The following is an 18,539-nucleotide window of genomic DNA, read 5'->3' as shown; positions in this document are numbered from 1 at the left end:
TATGTTAGGTTTTTTTAACAGATGAGTGACAGATTTTATCAAATTTTGTATAACGATATAATTATATATAGTCGAATAGCATAAGAGATGATAGATATGAATAATAATTGAAACAAAATATATTATTATTATTATTATTATTATTATTATTTAATCTTCATGTTATAATCTTGATATTATAATTTCAGTATTACTTATTCACAAATGCAAATCAAGAAAGAATAAAAAATAATCCATTGACAAAAAGGTAAAAAAGTAAAAGCAAGAAAACGCCGAGGAATTCCGTAAGGCTTGAGGAAGGGCTCAGCTGCTCTTCCAACCAAACTTGCTGGCAAAAGGACATATCTTTTAAATGAGAGAGACAGAGCCAAATCTAAAGTCTTTGGATGATTCAATGCCTAAAAGCCCGTCATCAGTGGCTGCGCCTGCAAAATCAGACATGGCCAAAGCTTCAATTTCATCAGCATTAGCTCTTCAACCTTCTTGGTTCACTGCCAAAAGGTATCATTTCGCAATTTCTTGAATTTATGTAAGTAAAATGGAAGGAAATTTCAATCTTTACGTAAAGAGCAGGGTGTTTTGGGTTCTGTGGTATCATTGATTTGAAAACTCATGACAGGGGAAACCAAGGTTCCTGGGGTTTCTTCATCGTTTCGATAATTAAGAAGCAAGAGCCTTTTTTTTTTCCTTAAAATTTTTTTGAAGAAAGATTTGACTTTTAGAGGTCTTCTTGTCTTTTAGAACGTGGGAGTCAATGTAATGCTCATTGTCACTTTGGGTTGTAATTTTTTTTAAAAATTTTATCTTGGCTAGAGGATTGTAATTCTTAGAGGGTTTTTTGTTGTCATTATTAGATACTAGAAGTTCATGATCTATGTCTGCGGGTAATAGACAAATGACTGGATTAATTTTTTAAGGGTTTTTGTTTGGTTCACTAACTGTGAAAAACTTTTAGCTGGTAGGTTACTTAAAACTCAATTATAGGTATATGATCTTAGTAAGTAATATAAATTGGTGACCTGGGAAATATGGTAAGTCACTGCTAGTGTATATAACTTTATTCTAATGATATTGTTATCTAGTACCAAGTTATATTAGCTTATGACATATCTGCTGCCCATTGACAGGTTACTAGCCATATTCTGTGTGATCAACTTGTTAAATTATGTGGATCGTGGAGCTATTGCAAGCAATGGTGTTAATGGGAAACGTAGTGAGTGTACTAAGAGCGGTACATGCTCTTCTGGCAGTGGAATCCAGTAAGAATTTCTTTCTTTCTTTTTATTTGTTTATTTATTTTATGTTTGTGAGATTTCATTACAAGTTTGCTTGGTTCCCAAGTGATTGATCAAAAGTGGAAGATGTGTATTTGATGTTTCACTGTCTATTTCTTCCTGGAAAATATTTAGTGTTTTGCTTTCTAATGTTCTTTATATTCGTGATGATTGACTAGTTATTGAATCCAAGAGTCCAATGATGTACTTATTATACTTTCCCTTGGATGATCTGCTATTGGATAATAACTTTTCCTTGCTAAGTTTAATGATTGGAACAGCCACTAAGTTGCAAATCTCTATGCTGTTGCTCAGACTTAATGTTAGTCTTTTGTCTGTTTCTGCAGGGGTGATTTTAACTTGAACAATTTTCAGGATGGTGTTATATCATCTGCTTTCATGGTTGGGCTTCTCGTGGCATCTCCAATATTTGCCTCCTTAGCCAAGAGGTGATAAATATTAATGCATCACAGGTTTGGTGTTGAGATTTGATGTGTTGAGGTTGAGGCGTATTTCATATTTAAGTGCTCTTACTGTAAAAAAGCTAAGTTGCTCGGACTCGGGTGCAAATGTCGGATACGGTTGCAGATCCAGAGGCAGATCCTTCATGATCTAAATTTTATGATTCGGGGTACGGATCCTGGTACAGATACAACTACAAGGATTCGGCTAAAAATAATTTAAATATCGAAAAATAGAGTTATAATAATATGTTTAACTTATGAGTTATGAGACATTTTGTAGAAAACTTACAAGGAGGAGAAAATATTGATCAACATAGAAATTTCTATATGCAAGATATTCCATTTTCTTTAATTTCACCCTAGTTTTTTTTAATAAGTAGTTTCAGAATCGTTGCATCTGTCCCGAATTTTTTCGTTGATTTTGGTCAAAGTATCCAAAATTGGTTGACTAGATTCGGTGCGGATCCCACATCTACGCCCACACAACCCCACGTCGTGCCGACTATTGCACCGAAAGTGAAGAGTCCGAGCAACTTAGGTAAAAAACATATTTGAAAGAACCCTACAGAAATAAGCATTGCATTTCACTATGGAGATAATTTTTATCTAGCCAGTGAATATAACGAACTACTTTATTCTCATTGTACTCATTCTTTTTACCCCATTATTTTTAGTTTGTCCCAATTTACTTGATACAATTTCTTGAAGTTTCAAACTAATATAAGATAATTACTTAAAGACTCTTTTGTTTAATGTCAAATATCGCACTTTCCTTTCTAGGCCATGCCAAATCATTGACCACTTTCTGAAACAATTAACTCGCCACTTATTCTCCCACTTATTCTCGGGTGGGGCAGAGTGTGGGACCGGGGTTAGGGGGAGGGACGGGAGGCAGGGGAGGTAGAGGGGGCAAGGGAGCCTATAGGTTGAGAATCGGGTCATGGAACATAGGTTCACTAACGAGTAAGTCTATAGAGTTGGCGAAGATCCTTCAGAAGAGAAAGATTAATATAGCATGTGTCCAAGAGACTAGGTGGGTTGGATCGAGGGCGAAAAACGCGGATGGGTATAAGTTGTGGTACTCTGGAGTCCGGAGGGGTAAGAATGGAGTGGGTATCCTGGTAGATAGCCATCTTAGAGAGTCGATCATAGAGGTCAGGCGGGTGAATGATAGACTAATGACTATTAAATTGGTGGTGGGTGAGTATACTTTAAATGTCGTTAGCGCGTACGCGCCGCAAACATGCTTGGATGAGGAGATTAAAAGGCGCTTTTGGGAGGGGTTGGATGACATCGTTCATAGTATTCCGCCTTCCGAGAGGTTATTCATAGGAGGAGATTTCAATGGTCATATTGGGTCATCTGCGGGTGGCTATTCTGAGGTGCATGGCGGCTTTGGTTTCGGGGAGCGGAACGGAGGGGGCATTTCGCTGTTGGACTTTGCCAAGGCATTCGATCTAGTGATTGCGAACTCATGTTTTCCGAAGCGGGAGGAGCATTTGGTTACTTACCAAAGTTCGATGGCGAAAACTCAAATTGACTATCTCCTCTTCAGGAGAGGCGACATAAGGTTGTGCGAGGATTGCAAGGTTGTCCCAGGTGAGACCCTTGCAACGCAGCATAGGCTTTTGGTGATGGACATTAGTATTATGATAAGGAGGAAGAAGAGGTCAGTACGAGGCCGCCCGAGGATTAGGTGGGGCGCTTTGACTAAAGATAAAGCTGAGGAGTTGGAAGGAAGGTTATCGGCAATGGGAGCTTGGAGAAGTAGGGGGGACGCAAACACTATGTGGTCGACGACGACGGACTATATAAGGAAGGCGGCGAGAGAGGTGTTAGGGATATCTTCGGGCCGCACCGGTAGCCACAAAGGAGACTGGTGGTGGAATGCAGTTGTCCAAGGTAAAGTGGAAGCAAAGAAGGCGGCTTACCTACGGTTAATAGGGAGCACCAGTGAGGAGGAGAAGAGAGCGAACAAGGAGAGGTATAAGGTAGCTAAGAAGGAGGCGAAGATGGCAGTAACGAAGGCTAAGACGACAGCTTTTGCTCGTCTGTATGAGGAACTGGGGAACAAAGGCGGGGAGAAGAAGTTATTCCGAATCGCTAAGGTGAGGGAGAGGACGGCTCGGGATCTGGACCAAGTGAGGTGCATAAAAGATGATGCTGACAGAGTGTTGATGGGGGATGACCAGATTAAGAGGAGATGACAGACCTACTTTCAAAAACTTCTAAATGAAGAAGGGGATCAGGATATTGTACTAGGTGATTTGAGGAAGGCCGATAGTCCCCGTGGTTATTGTAGGGACATTAAGGTCGATGAGGTCATGGAGACAATGCGTAAGATGCGAAGGGGCAGAACTACCGGGCCAGACGAAATTCCAGTTGAACTTTGGAGGTGTGTGGGTAGAGCAGGCTTGGAATGACTTACTGGGTTGTTTATTGTTATATTCAAGACTAATAGGATGCCTGAAGAGTGGAGGTGGAGTACAATGGTTCCGTTGTATAAGAACAAAAGTGATATCCAGAGCTGTAGCAACTATAGGGGTATCAAATTACTGAGTCATACCATGAAAGTCTGGGAGAGAGTGGTAGAAATGAGAGTGCGAAGGACAGTGTCTATTTCAGACAACCAGTTCGGGTTCATGCCGGGGCGATCTACCACAGAAGCTATCCACCTTATTAGGAGGATGGTGGAACAATATAGATATAAGAAGAAGGACCTCCACATGGTATTTATTGATCTAGAGAAAGCGTACGACAGGGTTCCTAGGGAGGTCTTATGGAGCTGCTTAGAAGTTAAAGGGGTCTCGGATGCCTACATTAGGGTGATTAAAGACATGTATGATGGAGCTAAGACACGGGTTAGGACAGTAGGAGGCGACTCCGAGCATTTTCCGGTTGTTACGGGGTTGCACCAAGGGTCTGCGTTAAGCCTTTTCCTATTTGCCCTGGTGTTGGATGCACTAACTCATCATATTCAAGGGGAGGTGCCATGGTGCATGCTATTTGCTAATGACATAGTTCTAATTGATGAGACACGAGGCGGCGTCAACGAGAGGCTAGAGGTTTGGAGACAGGCCCTTGAGTCTAAAGGATTCAGGTTGAGCAGGATGAAGACGGAATACCTCGAGTGCAAATTTGGGGCCGAGCCGACGGAAGCGGGAGTGGAAGTGAGGCTTGACTCTCAAGTCATTCCTACAATGAGCAGTTTCAAGTACCTTGGGTCTGTTATTCAGGGGATCGGGGAGATCGATGAGGATGTCACACACCGTATAGGGGTGGAGTGGATGAAGTGGAGGTTAGCATCGGGAGTCCTGTGTGACAAGAAAGTGCCACTGTTACTAAGAGGTAGGTTTTATAGAGCAGTGGTTAGGCCTGCCATGTTGTATGGGATCGAGTGTTGGCCGGTTAAGAACTCACACATCCAGAAGATGAAATTAGCAGAGATGAGGATGTTGAGGTGGATGTGCGGGCATACAAGGATGGATAAGATTATGAATGAAGATATTTAAGAGAAGGTGGGCGTGACCCCCATAGAGGACAAGATGCGGGAAGCAAGACTCAGATGGTTCGGGCACATTCAAAGGAGGAGCACTGATGCACCGGTGAGGAGGTGTGAACGATTGGCTGTGGTGGGCACGAAGAGAGGTATAGGGAGACCTAAGAAGTATTGGGGAGAGGTGATTAGGTAGGACATGACGCGACTTAGGATTACTGAGGACATGACCCTTGACAGGGAATTGTGGAGGTCGAGCATTAAGGTTGTAGGTTAGGGGAAGTTGTGAATATTTCTGCAGCGCACTAGAGTGAGACTAGCCAGTTAGGAGTTAGTCTTAGGATGCTACTGGTCAGCTACTGATGCAGGGTTCTATCGGCTGGATGTTATTATACCTTCCACCTTTCATCTTTTTAGCATTTCTATATTTCCTACATTTCTTATATTACTGTTATTTTGTAGTTTATGTTATTTTATGTTATTTTATTATGAGTCAATTGATCGTACTAATATATCGTCTCTTGTTACTTTCTTGAGCCGAGGGTCTCCTGGAAATAGCCTCTCTGCCCCTCGGGGTAGGGGTAAGGTCTGCGTACATATTGCCCTCCCCAGACCCCACTTGTGGGATTATACTGGGCCGTTGTTGTTGTTGTTGTTGTTGTTGTTATTCTCCCACTTTTACTCTTCCTAGCATTTGAAGAAATCAAAAAGTATCCTTCATCTTAGAGGGAGAGCCAGGTGAAAAGGACCTCTGCACCTCCAATCTTGAGCTTGAAGGTTCGTGTCACGAAGGGAGCAAAGTGGAGAATGGCCATTGTTAGGCAGGGCGGTTGGGGTGGTCAGTTTACCATATAAAAAAGTAAAGAGAAGAAAAGGATCCTTCATTTTAGTTTTACGCTTGGACCCACTTGAACGAAATAATCCATATTTCAAACTCCAACCTAATAATTTGTTGTAGGTTAACGGTCTTTCTTACAAATCATTCAAAGTCAAACAATGACAATCAAATTGAATGGGCACTAAGTGTTCATTTTTTACAGTTTTAACTATTATTTTAAGCATGTCTCTTCCTTCCTATGCACATGATATTAGTGATATAAGTTGTCAATGGGTGGATTTGAAAACTTACATAATATTTCTAACCAGTAACTAAACTTTGGGTTTAACTTACCACTTATATTAAGTGCGCTATAATCTAGATCAGTGCTTTCACCACAACAAACTTCATAATATGCTTGCCCTTCCTTCCATGGGGTTAGTATATTGTTAAAAATGTTCATAAAACATGCAGTGATAACCACCAATCTAATCTTGAGATGATCAACCTTACCTTCAGCACTTACCTTTACCTCGACAGTAAACACCCATCAACATCCTAAGTTGTGAGGACTCCTCATTTTTGATGCCGAACCCGTCTCGACACGACACTAAGATGGGTATGGGTGCGGGATACGTTTGGGATTCGGTCAACCAACTTCGGATACTTTGACTGGAGTCCATGGACAAATTTGGGAGGAAATTGAGATTTTGATTTCATAAAATAAAAGATAAAATAGATTTACGACATGAGAAATGGCATACGTTCAACATTATAGTCCTTTTGTCTCATATTCGCTGCTACAATATACATGTAAGTTTTTCATAGAATATCTCTCACAATTTAGAATATCTTTACAACTCTATTTTTATAATGTTGAATTTTCTTGGCCGAATCCCAACACTAGTATCCATACCTGATCTGCATCCCCGAATCTTAAAATTAAGATTTTGCCGAATCCGACTCTCGGATCCATACCTATATCAGATACCCGCACCCGAGTTCGAGCAACTTAGGCGACATCAAACTATTTTTTGCCTTGAGGTAAAGGAACTATCTACCAAGTATCATTATCATATAAAACAATCATTTTCTCAATATATCCTGATGCCAATCTGGATGATCCATTATCCCCGCCACAACGATAGCTATTTTGACAGTGGATAAGTTTGTAACAAAAGCATATTATGTAGGTGAGACATAGTGATAACTTAAGAAACTATAAGTGAGTAGTTTGATTACCTTTTCAAACAGCTTCATCCGATGATTGCTTGACCGAAGCAGAGAATGTCGTTAAAGCAGGCAATGAGTCACCACGTGGACTTTGTGTACTTAGCATGAACGAAAACTTCAACCAGAAATAACAAGCTTCAACAAAGTCCATCAAATGCATTTTCTCGGGGTACTCTCATCTAAGGGTTACAACTTACAAATGCCATGAACCTACTACACATAAGTATTTTGTCTCAGCAAATGTAACATCCAAGACATCCACATACTTCTCATCCAATCCACTTAAGCCATCAAATGTTACATTCAAGCTATGTTGCGTGGACTCTCCAAAATGATGCCGCACCCGTGTCGGATCCTCCAAAAATACACTATTTTGGAGGATCCGACACACACCCGACAACATTTTCGGAGAGTCCGAGTAACATAGCATTCAAGACATCCACATGCTTCTCACCAAATCCACCAAATCAAAAGGCCGTATGTACAGTTGTTGTCATTCCAACTTTTCTGACTCCAGCTCTTTCATATATGACCCTAGTTGGAGCACACCTTTTTAATCATTCCAGATAGCCAGACCAAGTTTAATTAAAAGTATACAACACCCAATCCTTACCTACTTTAGAGTTGACATATCCAAATGTGTTGTTTAAGTTGTATGCCTATACCCTGTGGCATGTCTTTTATTTAAACAATTTCAAAAACTTCTTATTTTTTTTCTTGTGCAGTGTTAATCCATTTAGACTTATTGGAGTTGGACTGACAGTCTGGACCTTTGCTACTGCTGGTTGTGGCCTGTCAATTGATTTCTGGTCCATTACCATATGCAGAATGTGAGTAGATTATGCTGGTTCTTTCAATAGCTGTCTTCTATTACATGTTTTTTGCACTTCTTTTAGTTTTTTTCTTTTGGTGGGATGTTGATCCTATTTTTTTCTAAATTTATTTCCTCTACCAGGCTGGTCGGTGTTGGTGAGGCATCTTTCATAAGCCTTGCTGCTCCATTCATTGATGACAATGCCCCAGTTGATCAGGTTTGATTTGCAGCGTGATTCAGTTATGCAGCGGTGCTGACTCTGAGTACCTGATGCATGCTTGTACTGCTGTTCTTTTGTTTCTGTTTTGAGACTAAAAAAGATTTTGATTAGTTCTGCATGCTAATATCTGTTGCTAATGCGATGGGTTGTTCCTCTGCTTGTAGTTCTGGTTCATTAATGTGCAACATTCTTTATGCTTATGAGACAATGTGTAAGCTTTTGCATCCTTTTGTTTTAAAAAATGTTATGTCTATTTAACTTTGTGAGGTGTCCAATAAGGTATAAGCGTATTAAATGGGGCAGTGATTACCTTTGCTGTACATTTGAAGGATTCTCTGCATTGACATGTTACCTAGTCCATGGATTACCATGTCTTTTGATAAAGAAGAGCAATCACAATTCCTATAGTCAAATATTTAAGATATTGTAGGTTAGGCTCGATTGAACTCTCTTGTTGGCGTGCTTAAAGCAAGTTGTGAGGCAGTTATTCCTTTTTAATTGGTGGATCTGTTGAACGTATCTAGATGTCATATTCAATTTTGTTCATGATGGTATCTGTCAGAAAATGAGCACAACCAGGCTTTATGCAAGTTGTTTCCTAGAATTATCGTTTTCCGCTTTTACTAAACTGTATGGTACCATGTTTTTATTGTTATTCCTTAAAAACATGGAGAAGATGCTTTGATATGGACAACAATATTTCATAATGGAAGTGAACACTCTTTCTAGTTAAACCTTCTTGTACATCCCTAGAATTATCGTTTTCCGCTTTTACTAAACTGTATGGTACCATGTTTTTATTGTTATTCCTTAAAAACATGGAGAAGATGCTTTGATATGGACAACAATATTTCATAATGGAAGTGAACACTCTTTCTAGTTAAACCTTCTTGTACATTCCTATTTTGTCTTGTCTACAAATACATCCAATTATATACAGTCTGATGTGATCACTAGTTTTAACATGGTTCTTCAAGTTTATAGCTGCTCCATGTGTACCTGCTAAACGTATCTGCTTCTCATGTTATGTCTTTAATGTAATTTCTGCATGCTAATTGCCCTTCTTGTCAGAAAACAGCATGGCTGGGAATATTTTACATGTGCATCCCAACTGGGATTGCTGTTGGCTATGTATATGGCGGATTGGTGAGCTCGCTTTAGTTGCTATGACTTAATGTTTTCTTGTGTAATGTTTTTCTTGCGGAGCATGTCAAGTTTTACTAAAGCTCCACTCTATGGTAGGTTGGAAGCCATCTTGATTGGCGTTGGGCATTCTGGATAGAGGCATTGCTGATGCTTCCTTTTGCAATTTTAGGTTTTGTGATGAAACCGTTGCAATTGAAAGGTGACGTAATATTGATCTTTCAGTCCTATCCTATATGCACTTTGATTTCTGAAAATGTTTGTACAGGTTTCTCGCACACGGGATCACAAAAACCAGTGACTTCTGCGCAGACTTCTTGCCCAGAAGCAGGTATTTGCACTCAATCACTCATATGGTTTTCATTTCACTTCCTCTACCTAGTTCAACAGGGTTCATGATTCGTGGCCTAACTTTCAGCATTTCACTCACAAGGTTCCCATATCTGGATAATGTGCTTGTGAGGTGCATCCTCCGAAGGTGTTACTCTGTGAAGAGAAATGTTATATAAGCAAATGATTGCCAAAACTTGGAGGAGCACACATCTAGATAGCAAGTTGTGTTGGGAGAATTTCTTGTTTTGCACAGATGTGACACAGCTAGAACAATTGGAGGCATGAGCAATGACAATAACACCTGAACTGCTAAAATAATACCGCACCCTCCGTCCCATCTTATATGATGCACTTTGATTGGGTCATTGGGCACAAAATTAAAAAAGAAAGACTCTTGTAACTGTGGTCTAAAACAAGCCAGAGATATTTGTGTGGCTATAAATCATCTCATTAAGGGTACACTTGGAAATTTAAAGTTAAATTCTTCTAAATTTAGAAAGGTATCATTCTTTTTGGGACAACCTAAAAAGGAGAGTGCATCACATAAATTAGGACAAAGGGAGTAGAAGTTAGGTGGACACTTTTGTTGATGTACAACTAAAATGAGAGAATGTCACTTGAAATATTTTGGCCTATCTTATGTAGATATGCACCGGTAAATAAGTTTTGATCTAATGGAATAATTTTGATTTTCACATGATGGTCGCCTTGTCGGAAATAGGTCTTCCTTTGACTGATTTCTTCTTCAAGACTTTATTGGTATGAATGCTGGGAGTTAATTTTGTGTGTGCTTTTTTGCTTCTATTGCTCAAATTGGAGGAACGATTCATATAAAATTTGGCTACTTTGACTTTGTCTAAAGGTTTTACTCACTTTCATACTGAAACTCGAGATTTATGATGAACCAAAATCATTGTGTGGTAGGTTGCAGCTCTTTCATTCATATCATGTTGATTTTATTGCCTTGTACAACTTAAGAATCAATTTACCAGTATAAAGTGACGAGTAATTCAAAGTGGTCAGGAAATAGATAGGTACTTCAGCTACAAACATTTAATACAAACATTAAATGAAGATAGCTTCAATACCAACGTTCTTTAATTAAAACTCTGGTTCAAATATATTTGAAACTATAGGCCACTAAGAGATAACTCGACTATGATGAATATGGTTAATGTTACGTCTTTTCCTTATTATTTGTTTTCTTTACTAGGTTCTTTCTTTGTGGTTATATCGATGTCACCATAATTTGATCTCAATTTCTTGTCATTAATGCAGTTGCTTCTACTAGTATAGATGGTTCATACCCAACAAGAAATGATTCCAAGGATGAGTAAGGAACTTTTATAAAACCATGGTCTATGACAGCCAAGATTTACAATCATTCTTGCAAACATGATTGTGATAGGAAGTCACCGATGACTGTTGACGACTTTACCATGTGTCTTATTTTTCTCTCTTCTTTTGCAGTTCAAAAAGTGCACCCAGAATTTTGAATCAGTTGACAAGATTTTGGAAGGATATGAAGGTGCTTTTGCTTGAAAAGGTCTACATTGTGAATGTCCTAGGTATTGTATTCACTTGTGCGACTGTCGTTTTGATGCTTTTTATTTTTACTGGCATGTGGTGAACCTCTTTTATGCTTCCTACTACTTTTTACAAATTTGATGAGCTCGTCTAATGCACTAAACTAGCTAGCACTCAATTGCTATGTACTAGATTCTGATTTCTTCTACTTGCATGGTTCCTTGCAGGATACATAGCATATAATTTTGTAATAGGTGCTTATTCATACTGGGGACCAAAGGCTGGCTATTACATATACCATATGGTAAGCATTTAGAGCCATTACTTCACTTCATAACCATTCTCAAAAGAAAAGTGAATTTTTATGTAAATCTGTTGATAAACTCTTTCTTTGTCTCCAAGATCGACATTTCTTTACAAGTTTAATGAGCCCAGTTGGTAAATACTCCATCCTGTTACATTGTTTTTGTTGCATGAACTGGTTATGTTTTTCATCTTATTGTGGATCAGTCTCGCATTTAACCAAGTTAAACAAAAAGCACCAGTTCATGTTAGCTGATTTGCAATTGGCGCCTTCTGCAGAACAATGCAGATCTGATGTTTGGAGGTATTACTATCGTATGTGGAATATTTGGAACCTTAGCAGGAGGCTTTGTTCTGGATCGAATGACTTCCACAATATCCAATGCCTTTAAGGTAGACATCTCGCATTCTGAAGGTTTTCTTTTTAATAGCTAAATCCTTATAAACAAATAACAATATCTAAATCTCTTCTTATTTAATCCTGTGTTTAATTCCAATATCATGTCCATTTAATCTGACATCAACTGGACTTTCTCAAACAAGGGTTGTGAACCTTCAGGAAAGTACCCCCCCCCTCCCCAAACAACAAAAACAACTATTGTGCCTCAATTCCAAGCAAGTTGGGGTCAGCAACATGAATCCTCGCTGGCCATGTGCTCATCTCATATTTATATTATACAGAAAATACAAATAAATAAATAGAAATAAATAAGGTACTAGAAGTTCTCTGTATTTTCTATATATATATATATATATATATATATATATATATATATATATATATTAGTTTCTCGGGTCTGTTAATTGTTATCAAAAATTTCTGCATGTTAATAATAATGTATGATTCCTTCATTATTCGCCAGGTTTAGCAAAACTTAACATTTTCAGGCATCAGACACCAGCATGCAAATAGAAAGGGGTAGAGATATAGAAACAATTTTTTTCATTAATTTGATAAGACTGAAAAAACAAACAAGATGTAACAACTTCAACATTTTCCTCTGAAATATTCCTAAAAACAACGAACAGCTTCTAATAAGACTAGCACACTCCGGGAGTAAAAAGTTTGCAACCACACCTAACTACACCTATGGTCTTAAGCAGACAACAACATTATATATGTGATTCGTGGTCATGGCATTGACTAAGAGCTCGCAAGCTCTTTCTAATCCCTCACAAGTCACAACCAACTAAAAGTGCCTTGATATGATTCTTTTCTTGGTGTAACGAGTAGCATTTTCTGTTAACCTATAACAAACACAATGACATGTAAGTTTAATTAGCTGAGAAATTATGTATTGATTAAGATCCATTTGAGGTATGTGACAAATTTGAATGTTATCCTTGCCAATTCATCTCCAAGAATCAAAGCATCTCAACAGACTTTTATACGCATCTTTGCTATATATCTGGTGGAATAGACAAAATCAACTATGCATAATAAGACTGAATGTGAGAGGAAACAACAACAACATCATACCCAATATAATCTCACATGGTGGGGGTCTGGGAAGGCTAGTGTGTACGCAGACCTTACCCCTACATTGTGAAGATAGAGAAGCTGTTTCCAATAGACTCTTGACTCAGGAAAGCATAAGCACCACAGTAATGAAAAGACAGACAAGAAGGGACAACACCGAGAAGCCATGTAAAAGCAACATAAAAAACATCAAGATATTAAGATGACCAAAATAAAAGAAACGACAGGTAGTCATAGGAACCTAATAACAACAGAATACGAGAGTACATACTAATACTACCGGTATGAACAAGAATATGAGAGAAAAAAATAAATCAAATTTATGCAAACCTTCTTCTCCTTCAACAAAACTATAGCTCCTGAATCTAACTCCAATGATCTCGATTAGCATATAAGTGGCAAGAATGAAGAAATAAAGGGACATCAATTGTTCTTCAACGACCAAGAATTCAAGAACTACGTACAGCCATAAAAACTGGTCAAGTACAAGGTGAAACCAAATTTGTCGTAAATATTATAGACTTGTGGCTCTTCGCCTCCTGGTAACTGCTGCCCATTCAAAATAAATTATACATAGTGTAACATTAGTCTTTTCAGCTTTGGATTAGTTGAACTTGATTTTTGATTGTTCAATATATGAATTTCAAGAAGAATATAGTAATAGCAGTTAATTAATGAAAGAAACTCAATTATATTATTATGGAATGTAACTTCTCAAATTCTCTACCTTTTGAGAGAACGAAGAGGAGAGAGAATTGCTAGTTTGTAAATTAAGCAATAACATAGCTGTTAAAGGGCATAAATGTCTATTAATCTTACATGGGCTTTTTAGTCTTTCGATTCTATACTTGGTGCTTCACACTTGTACAAATACATTACCAACACATTATAAAATGTGTAGTTTTGTCTTTTCCCTTCAAGAACTAAACCCAACACTAATTCTCTCTCCGTCCGATCCCCTCCCCTTCTTTTCTGCACACACCCAGAACCATGGAGGCATAAGAAAGGAATGGAGTGAATGTCTTGTAGAGCAGAAAGATCTACTCTTATCCAAAAGCAGTGCTGAATATGCGTTTTTATATGCATCAGAGCATCTCCTTAGTCATCACATTATCACAAGTATTGTAACATTTGTTTTGAAGAATTCCCGAAACAATGCCGGAAAGCCAACAATTAGTGCAACCAAAACTATTCAAAAGCCAACCACCACTTTCCTTTTTTTTTTTTTTTTTTGTTCTTTCTGAAATTCCCTGATTTCCCTCTCTCAATTTTACCTTTGATTAACAAACATGGAAGAAAAGGAGAAAACTGAAGGACTGACTTTGTTGGAGAAAGAATGGATAGGAGAAGTTCGCCAGAGGAATAAATAGACAGGAACATAGCCGTAGAAAAGAAAAGGGGAAACAGGATTTTCCAATGAAGAGGAAGAACGGGGTGGCGTGATTGGTTTTGAGGAAGAGGGAATATTGGTGTTTGGATTTTTTGCTGGAAAGACGAAAAAGCCCTCTTATTAGAAATTTTGTAATGCATTAGTAAGGGTACTTAAGAGAATTAGAAAATAGGTACAATGCTAACATGCTACCTTCATGAGTATGTTGTCAAGACTCATATATATATATAAATTCAGTAAAAGGCCCAAAAAGGAAAACTGGGTGGCACCAAAAGCCTTGACCTCTTCTCTCATTTTTTTGGAAAGGGGGAGCAAAGAACGACAAATTGTCTCCAGTTTTCGAAAATGTTTGGGAACTTGATCCCTCTTGTTATATTTGAAATTACTCAATCGATCAACCTTGTCTTGTATCGTGGTACTTATGGTATTCTTTGCATACAGTTACATTCTTCTTGTGTGTCCTGTCTTTCCTGAAAATGGTGTCTAAGGCATAGTAAAAGGTAATACATCATTTTGAAATAGGTTTTGAAATAGGACCTTAGCTCTCCCTGAAGTGTGTGTGGTCTATTACTCATCTTGTGGAAGAGAATGAAATGATGCAAAGGTTCCAATGCTGCACTCTTGTGTCCAGTCCTGCAAGTAATGTCAAGGCATCATGACATCAGAATTGCAACAAACACTCCTATAGTTCTCTCAGTTTCTTTTGTTTTACCCGTTAGATAGCTTTTTACTGAGATGTGGGCCTTATGGATGTCTATTTTTTACACTATAGTGCATCCTGTAGAATTTTTTCCCCCTTTTGAATATTCTGTTGCTTGATTTTGTTCCTTCTCGCTGTACCAGGTGTAACTTTTCTGACATGCTGATGGTGCTGATAACAGCAGTAGTGTAGGCCACAAATACCTTCTTAGACCGTTTATTCATTTGGCAATAATGTCGTCCAGGTTTAGAATTTTCTGCCAAGACAAGCATATGCTCAATCAAGAGAAAAGTAGCAATAAACCTTATTATCCAATGCTTGTTCAGGCATAAACCCCAAATTTATGGTGCTTGTACAAACCTTGTAATGAAAATTGGTGTACAGTTCTCACTAGGATGAAAAGTATCCAGGAAATGATTGATTCTTCTGGCTAATACAGCTCTTGTTTCAGTTTAGCACATTCTCTGATTGATAAAGTTCAGTTTTCATGTTAATCTCACCTATTTTCCTGTGGTGTATGTACTTGATATCCTTCCAATCCCAGCCACTGATGATGTTAGTGTACTACTGTATTGCAGCTTCTTTCAGTGGCAACATTTTTTGGAGCGATATTTTGCTTTGCTGCCTTTTGTTTTAAGAGCTTGTATGCCTTCATTGCTCTTTTTGCAATTGGAGAACTGCTTGTATTTGCGACGCAGGTAATTTTTTTTTCTTTATTTTATCATTTCGTATTGCCTACTTATATATCATAGCGCTTTTTTGATCATGTTATTTCTCAGTAGCATGCTTTATCTGAAGAAGATACCTTCCCCTTTTTCTTTGGTTCCTGTCTCGTGAGTCATGTCAGTAGATGTTGCATGTGAGACCAGAAGTCCAATTTTTTTAGGCAAAAATAATGATCCAGAACTATTAGAATTGGTTTCCAATAATTGGTGGTATCACTCAGGCTTTTTCCTTTCTCTTGGGTGTTTCCAAAATCAGTAACTGGCTTTCATATAGTTACTCCCATTCCCCAATTTAATTTAACATGCTTTTTAGTTGTATTTATCTCTCATTTGATGACTGTTGAGGGCAGCCCGGTGCACTAAGCTCCCGCTATGCGCGGGGTCCAGGGAGGGCCGGACCACAAGGGCCTATCTTACGCAGCCTTACCCTGCATTTTTGCAAGAGTCTGTTTCCACGGCTCGAACCCATGACCTCCTGGTCACATGGCAGCAACTTTACCAGTTACGCCAAGGCTCCCCTTCCCTTAACAATATACAAACGCCAAGTTTCTTTGATGACTGTATCAGCCAGTTTCTTTCTTCTGTAACAATATACACCACGAATGCAGGGCCCTGTAAATTATGTCTGTTTGCATTGCGTCAAACCAAGTTTGAGACCATTGTCTATGGCTATGTCCACTGTTTCGATTCACATATTTGGTGATGTGCCTTCCTCTCCTCTGGTGGGCGTTCTCCAGGTTTGTGTTATTTGTTTTGCAGTAAATATTTAAGGCCGTATGTTACTGATGCAATTCTTTTTTTCTCTAATTAAGTCTATGACAGTGGTCAATGGATGCTGTGACCTGATGTTGTTTTAAGCCGTACAGGACGTCCGTACTGATTTAGAGTTTTGTTATGCTACCAACAGATAAATGTGGCATGAGGCATCATCATTTACCAAATTATACATTTAAACCTCTTAGTCTATAAACAGGTTTATTCTTGAGGGGAATTTTGAAAAGTTTAGCTGTGGAAATCAAGGGACAATGATGAGAAATTCAAATATTTTCAGAAAAATAGAACTATTTCTAGTGCTTCTTTAGCAATGATAAGAATGTTGTTATGAATGTCTTTTTATTAGAAAAATGAGTTCTAAGACATGACAAGCCCTTGGATTTTGTATCCAATATCATCAAGTTGCTTTGTAATGGTGCAGTTGTGGTATGTAGTCTATCAAAGATGTCCATATGGCCAAATGAACCACTTGTCGAGGCATTAAATTATTGGATTTAATTTTTATGTACTAACAGTATTACTTGTTAAAAACCAACTGAACTGTACATATCAGTGTGGATTAGCAACCTGGAAAAGATGTCAGGTAATTTACTAATCTGTTAAACTTCACCATAATTTCTTGGATCTTTCAGTGTAAATTTGTATACTAAACTATTTTTTAGAATGACCTGTTATGGGTACGCAGTTCTTGCACTGCTAAATTGTGGCAATCATATAGTTGACTCTATGGTAGTGCCGAATATTTTACATATAAAACTGCTGATTAACATTATCTTTTTACAGGATCACATTAACAATTGGAGGGCTACTGCTCTAATCCTGACATCAGTACTGTTTCTAGCCTCTGGAATATGGTTTATAGGTAAAGATGCTGCGTTTTCTTATTATGATTTCAAAATTTTATCCTCCAGAATGCGTCCGTTTAATGTGGTTCAATAAAAGTTTTTGATTAAGCGGGGCGATTAAATATTGAATGTATCTTATGCAGGTATCTTTCTTCATAGTGTTGATAGATATAATGAAGAAAATGAGCATCAAGTTAGTATTGCTGATAGATCAAACACAATTCCACTTCTTGAGGAGAAATCTGCTGAAACAAGTCCAAGTCTCTGCTGATTCCCAGTTTACACTTAAAAATGTGAATTTCTTGTATGATTATCTTGTTTGTAAATTCTGGTCCACTTGCCAAAGGAAAAATACTTATATGTGTTGATGGGAATCATAGAAAGCTTCTTCATCTTCCAGGTGCGCTAAACTCACTAACAATTATTAGAGGTACAATTTCGAACTGTACAATATATTAGTAAAAATTGACTCCTGTCTTGTTGAGCCTTTTCTATTTCTGTTAATGCATGGAAATAATACTCAATAATAATTATATTAAATTTATTATTTCTGTAGTTAATTTTGGAATGAAATTTCGTCATATTATTGCATGTTTCATGTTTCTACTACTACTAGTGAGGGCGTGTCGGGGCATTGCCAATGCCATAGCAAAGATTGTAAAGTTTTCTTTTTTCCTCTAAATTTGCTTGGAATAATTTATTAAAAAAAAGTTGGTTGGAGCAGTTGGGGATTAAAGCATCTATAAAAGATCAGAGTGAACCGTGGGATAGTTGATCAAAGATAATCAAAGTTACTTGGTGATTTAGAGCGTTTGACTTTTGTAATTCGAATACAACTATTTGCATGATCAAAATAAATATACTCTCTCATCTTTTTCACAAAATAAAAAAATTATTATATTTTGCAATAATTCTCTTGAAGTGAAATTGAGTTATAACGTATTAGTGCTTAATATAACCTAGTTTTTTTAGAACTAGTTTAAACTTTGATTAATACATAG

At 37.9% G+C, this 18,539-nt stretch overlaps 1 protein-coding gene across 2 annotated transcripts; it reads left to right on the top strand.

The window, feature by feature from the left end:
• The first annotated feature begins 264 nt into the window (after window positions 1-264).
• On the top strand, window positions 265-18,019 carry LOC107817329 (putative sphingolipid transporter spinster homolog 2). 2 transcript variants are annotated; one of them, XM_016643131.2, is made up of 16 exons: window positions 267-501; window positions 1,128-1,259; window positions 1,622-1,723; window positions 8,010-8,114; window positions 8,240-8,315; window positions 9,390-9,464; window positions 9,561-9,663; window positions 9,730-9,792; window positions 11,073-11,127; window positions 11,265-11,362; window positions 11,549-11,625; window positions 11,904-12,017; window positions 15,773-15,892; window positions 16,528-16,656; window positions 17,477-17,555; window positions 17,682-18,019. In XM_016643131.2, the coding sequence occupies exons 1-16, from the start codon at window positions 353-355 to the stop codon at window positions 17,807-17,809; spliced, it is 1,605 nt and encodes a 534-aa protein (XP_016498617.1). In that variant the 5' UTR covers window positions 267-352; the 3' UTR covers window positions 17,810-18,019. The 2 variants fall into 2 exon arrangements, with proteins under 2 accessions (XP_075110859.1, XP_016498617.1); XM_075254758.1 differs by lacking the exons at window positions 17,477-17,555; window positions 17,682-18,019 and adding an exon at window positions 16,732-16,915 and having other exon boundaries at window positions 265-501.
• Window positions 18,020-18,539: the final 520 nt, after the last annotated feature.

This window comes from Nicotiana tabacum, chromosome 6 (genome assembly GCF_000715075.1).
Source record: "Nicotiana tabacum cultivar K326 chromosome 6, ASM71507v2, whole genome shotgun sequence".
NCBI classification, from domain to species: domain Eukaryota; kingdom Viridiplantae; phylum Streptophyta; class Magnoliopsida; order Solanales; family Solanaceae; genus Nicotiana; species Nicotiana tabacum.
The sequence above is the reverse complement of the archived record's forward strand: the minus strand, read 5'-3'. Positions and strand labels throughout refer to the sequence as shown.

Excerpts from the sequence above, each read along its gene's own strand:
- LOC107817329 (XM_016643131.2), top strand. The coding sequence starts at position 353 with ATGAGAGAGACAGAGCCAAATCTAAAGTCTTTGGATGATTCAATGCCT. Across the intron at positions 502-1,127 it reads TCTTGGTTCACTGCCAAAAG|GTTACTAGCCATATTCTGTG; the intron begins GTATCATTTCGC and ends GCCCATTGACAG. Across the intron at positions 1,724-8,009 it reads TTTGCCTCCTTAGCCAAGAG|TGTTAATCCATTTAGACTTA; the intron begins GTGATAAATATT and ends TTTCTTGTGCAG.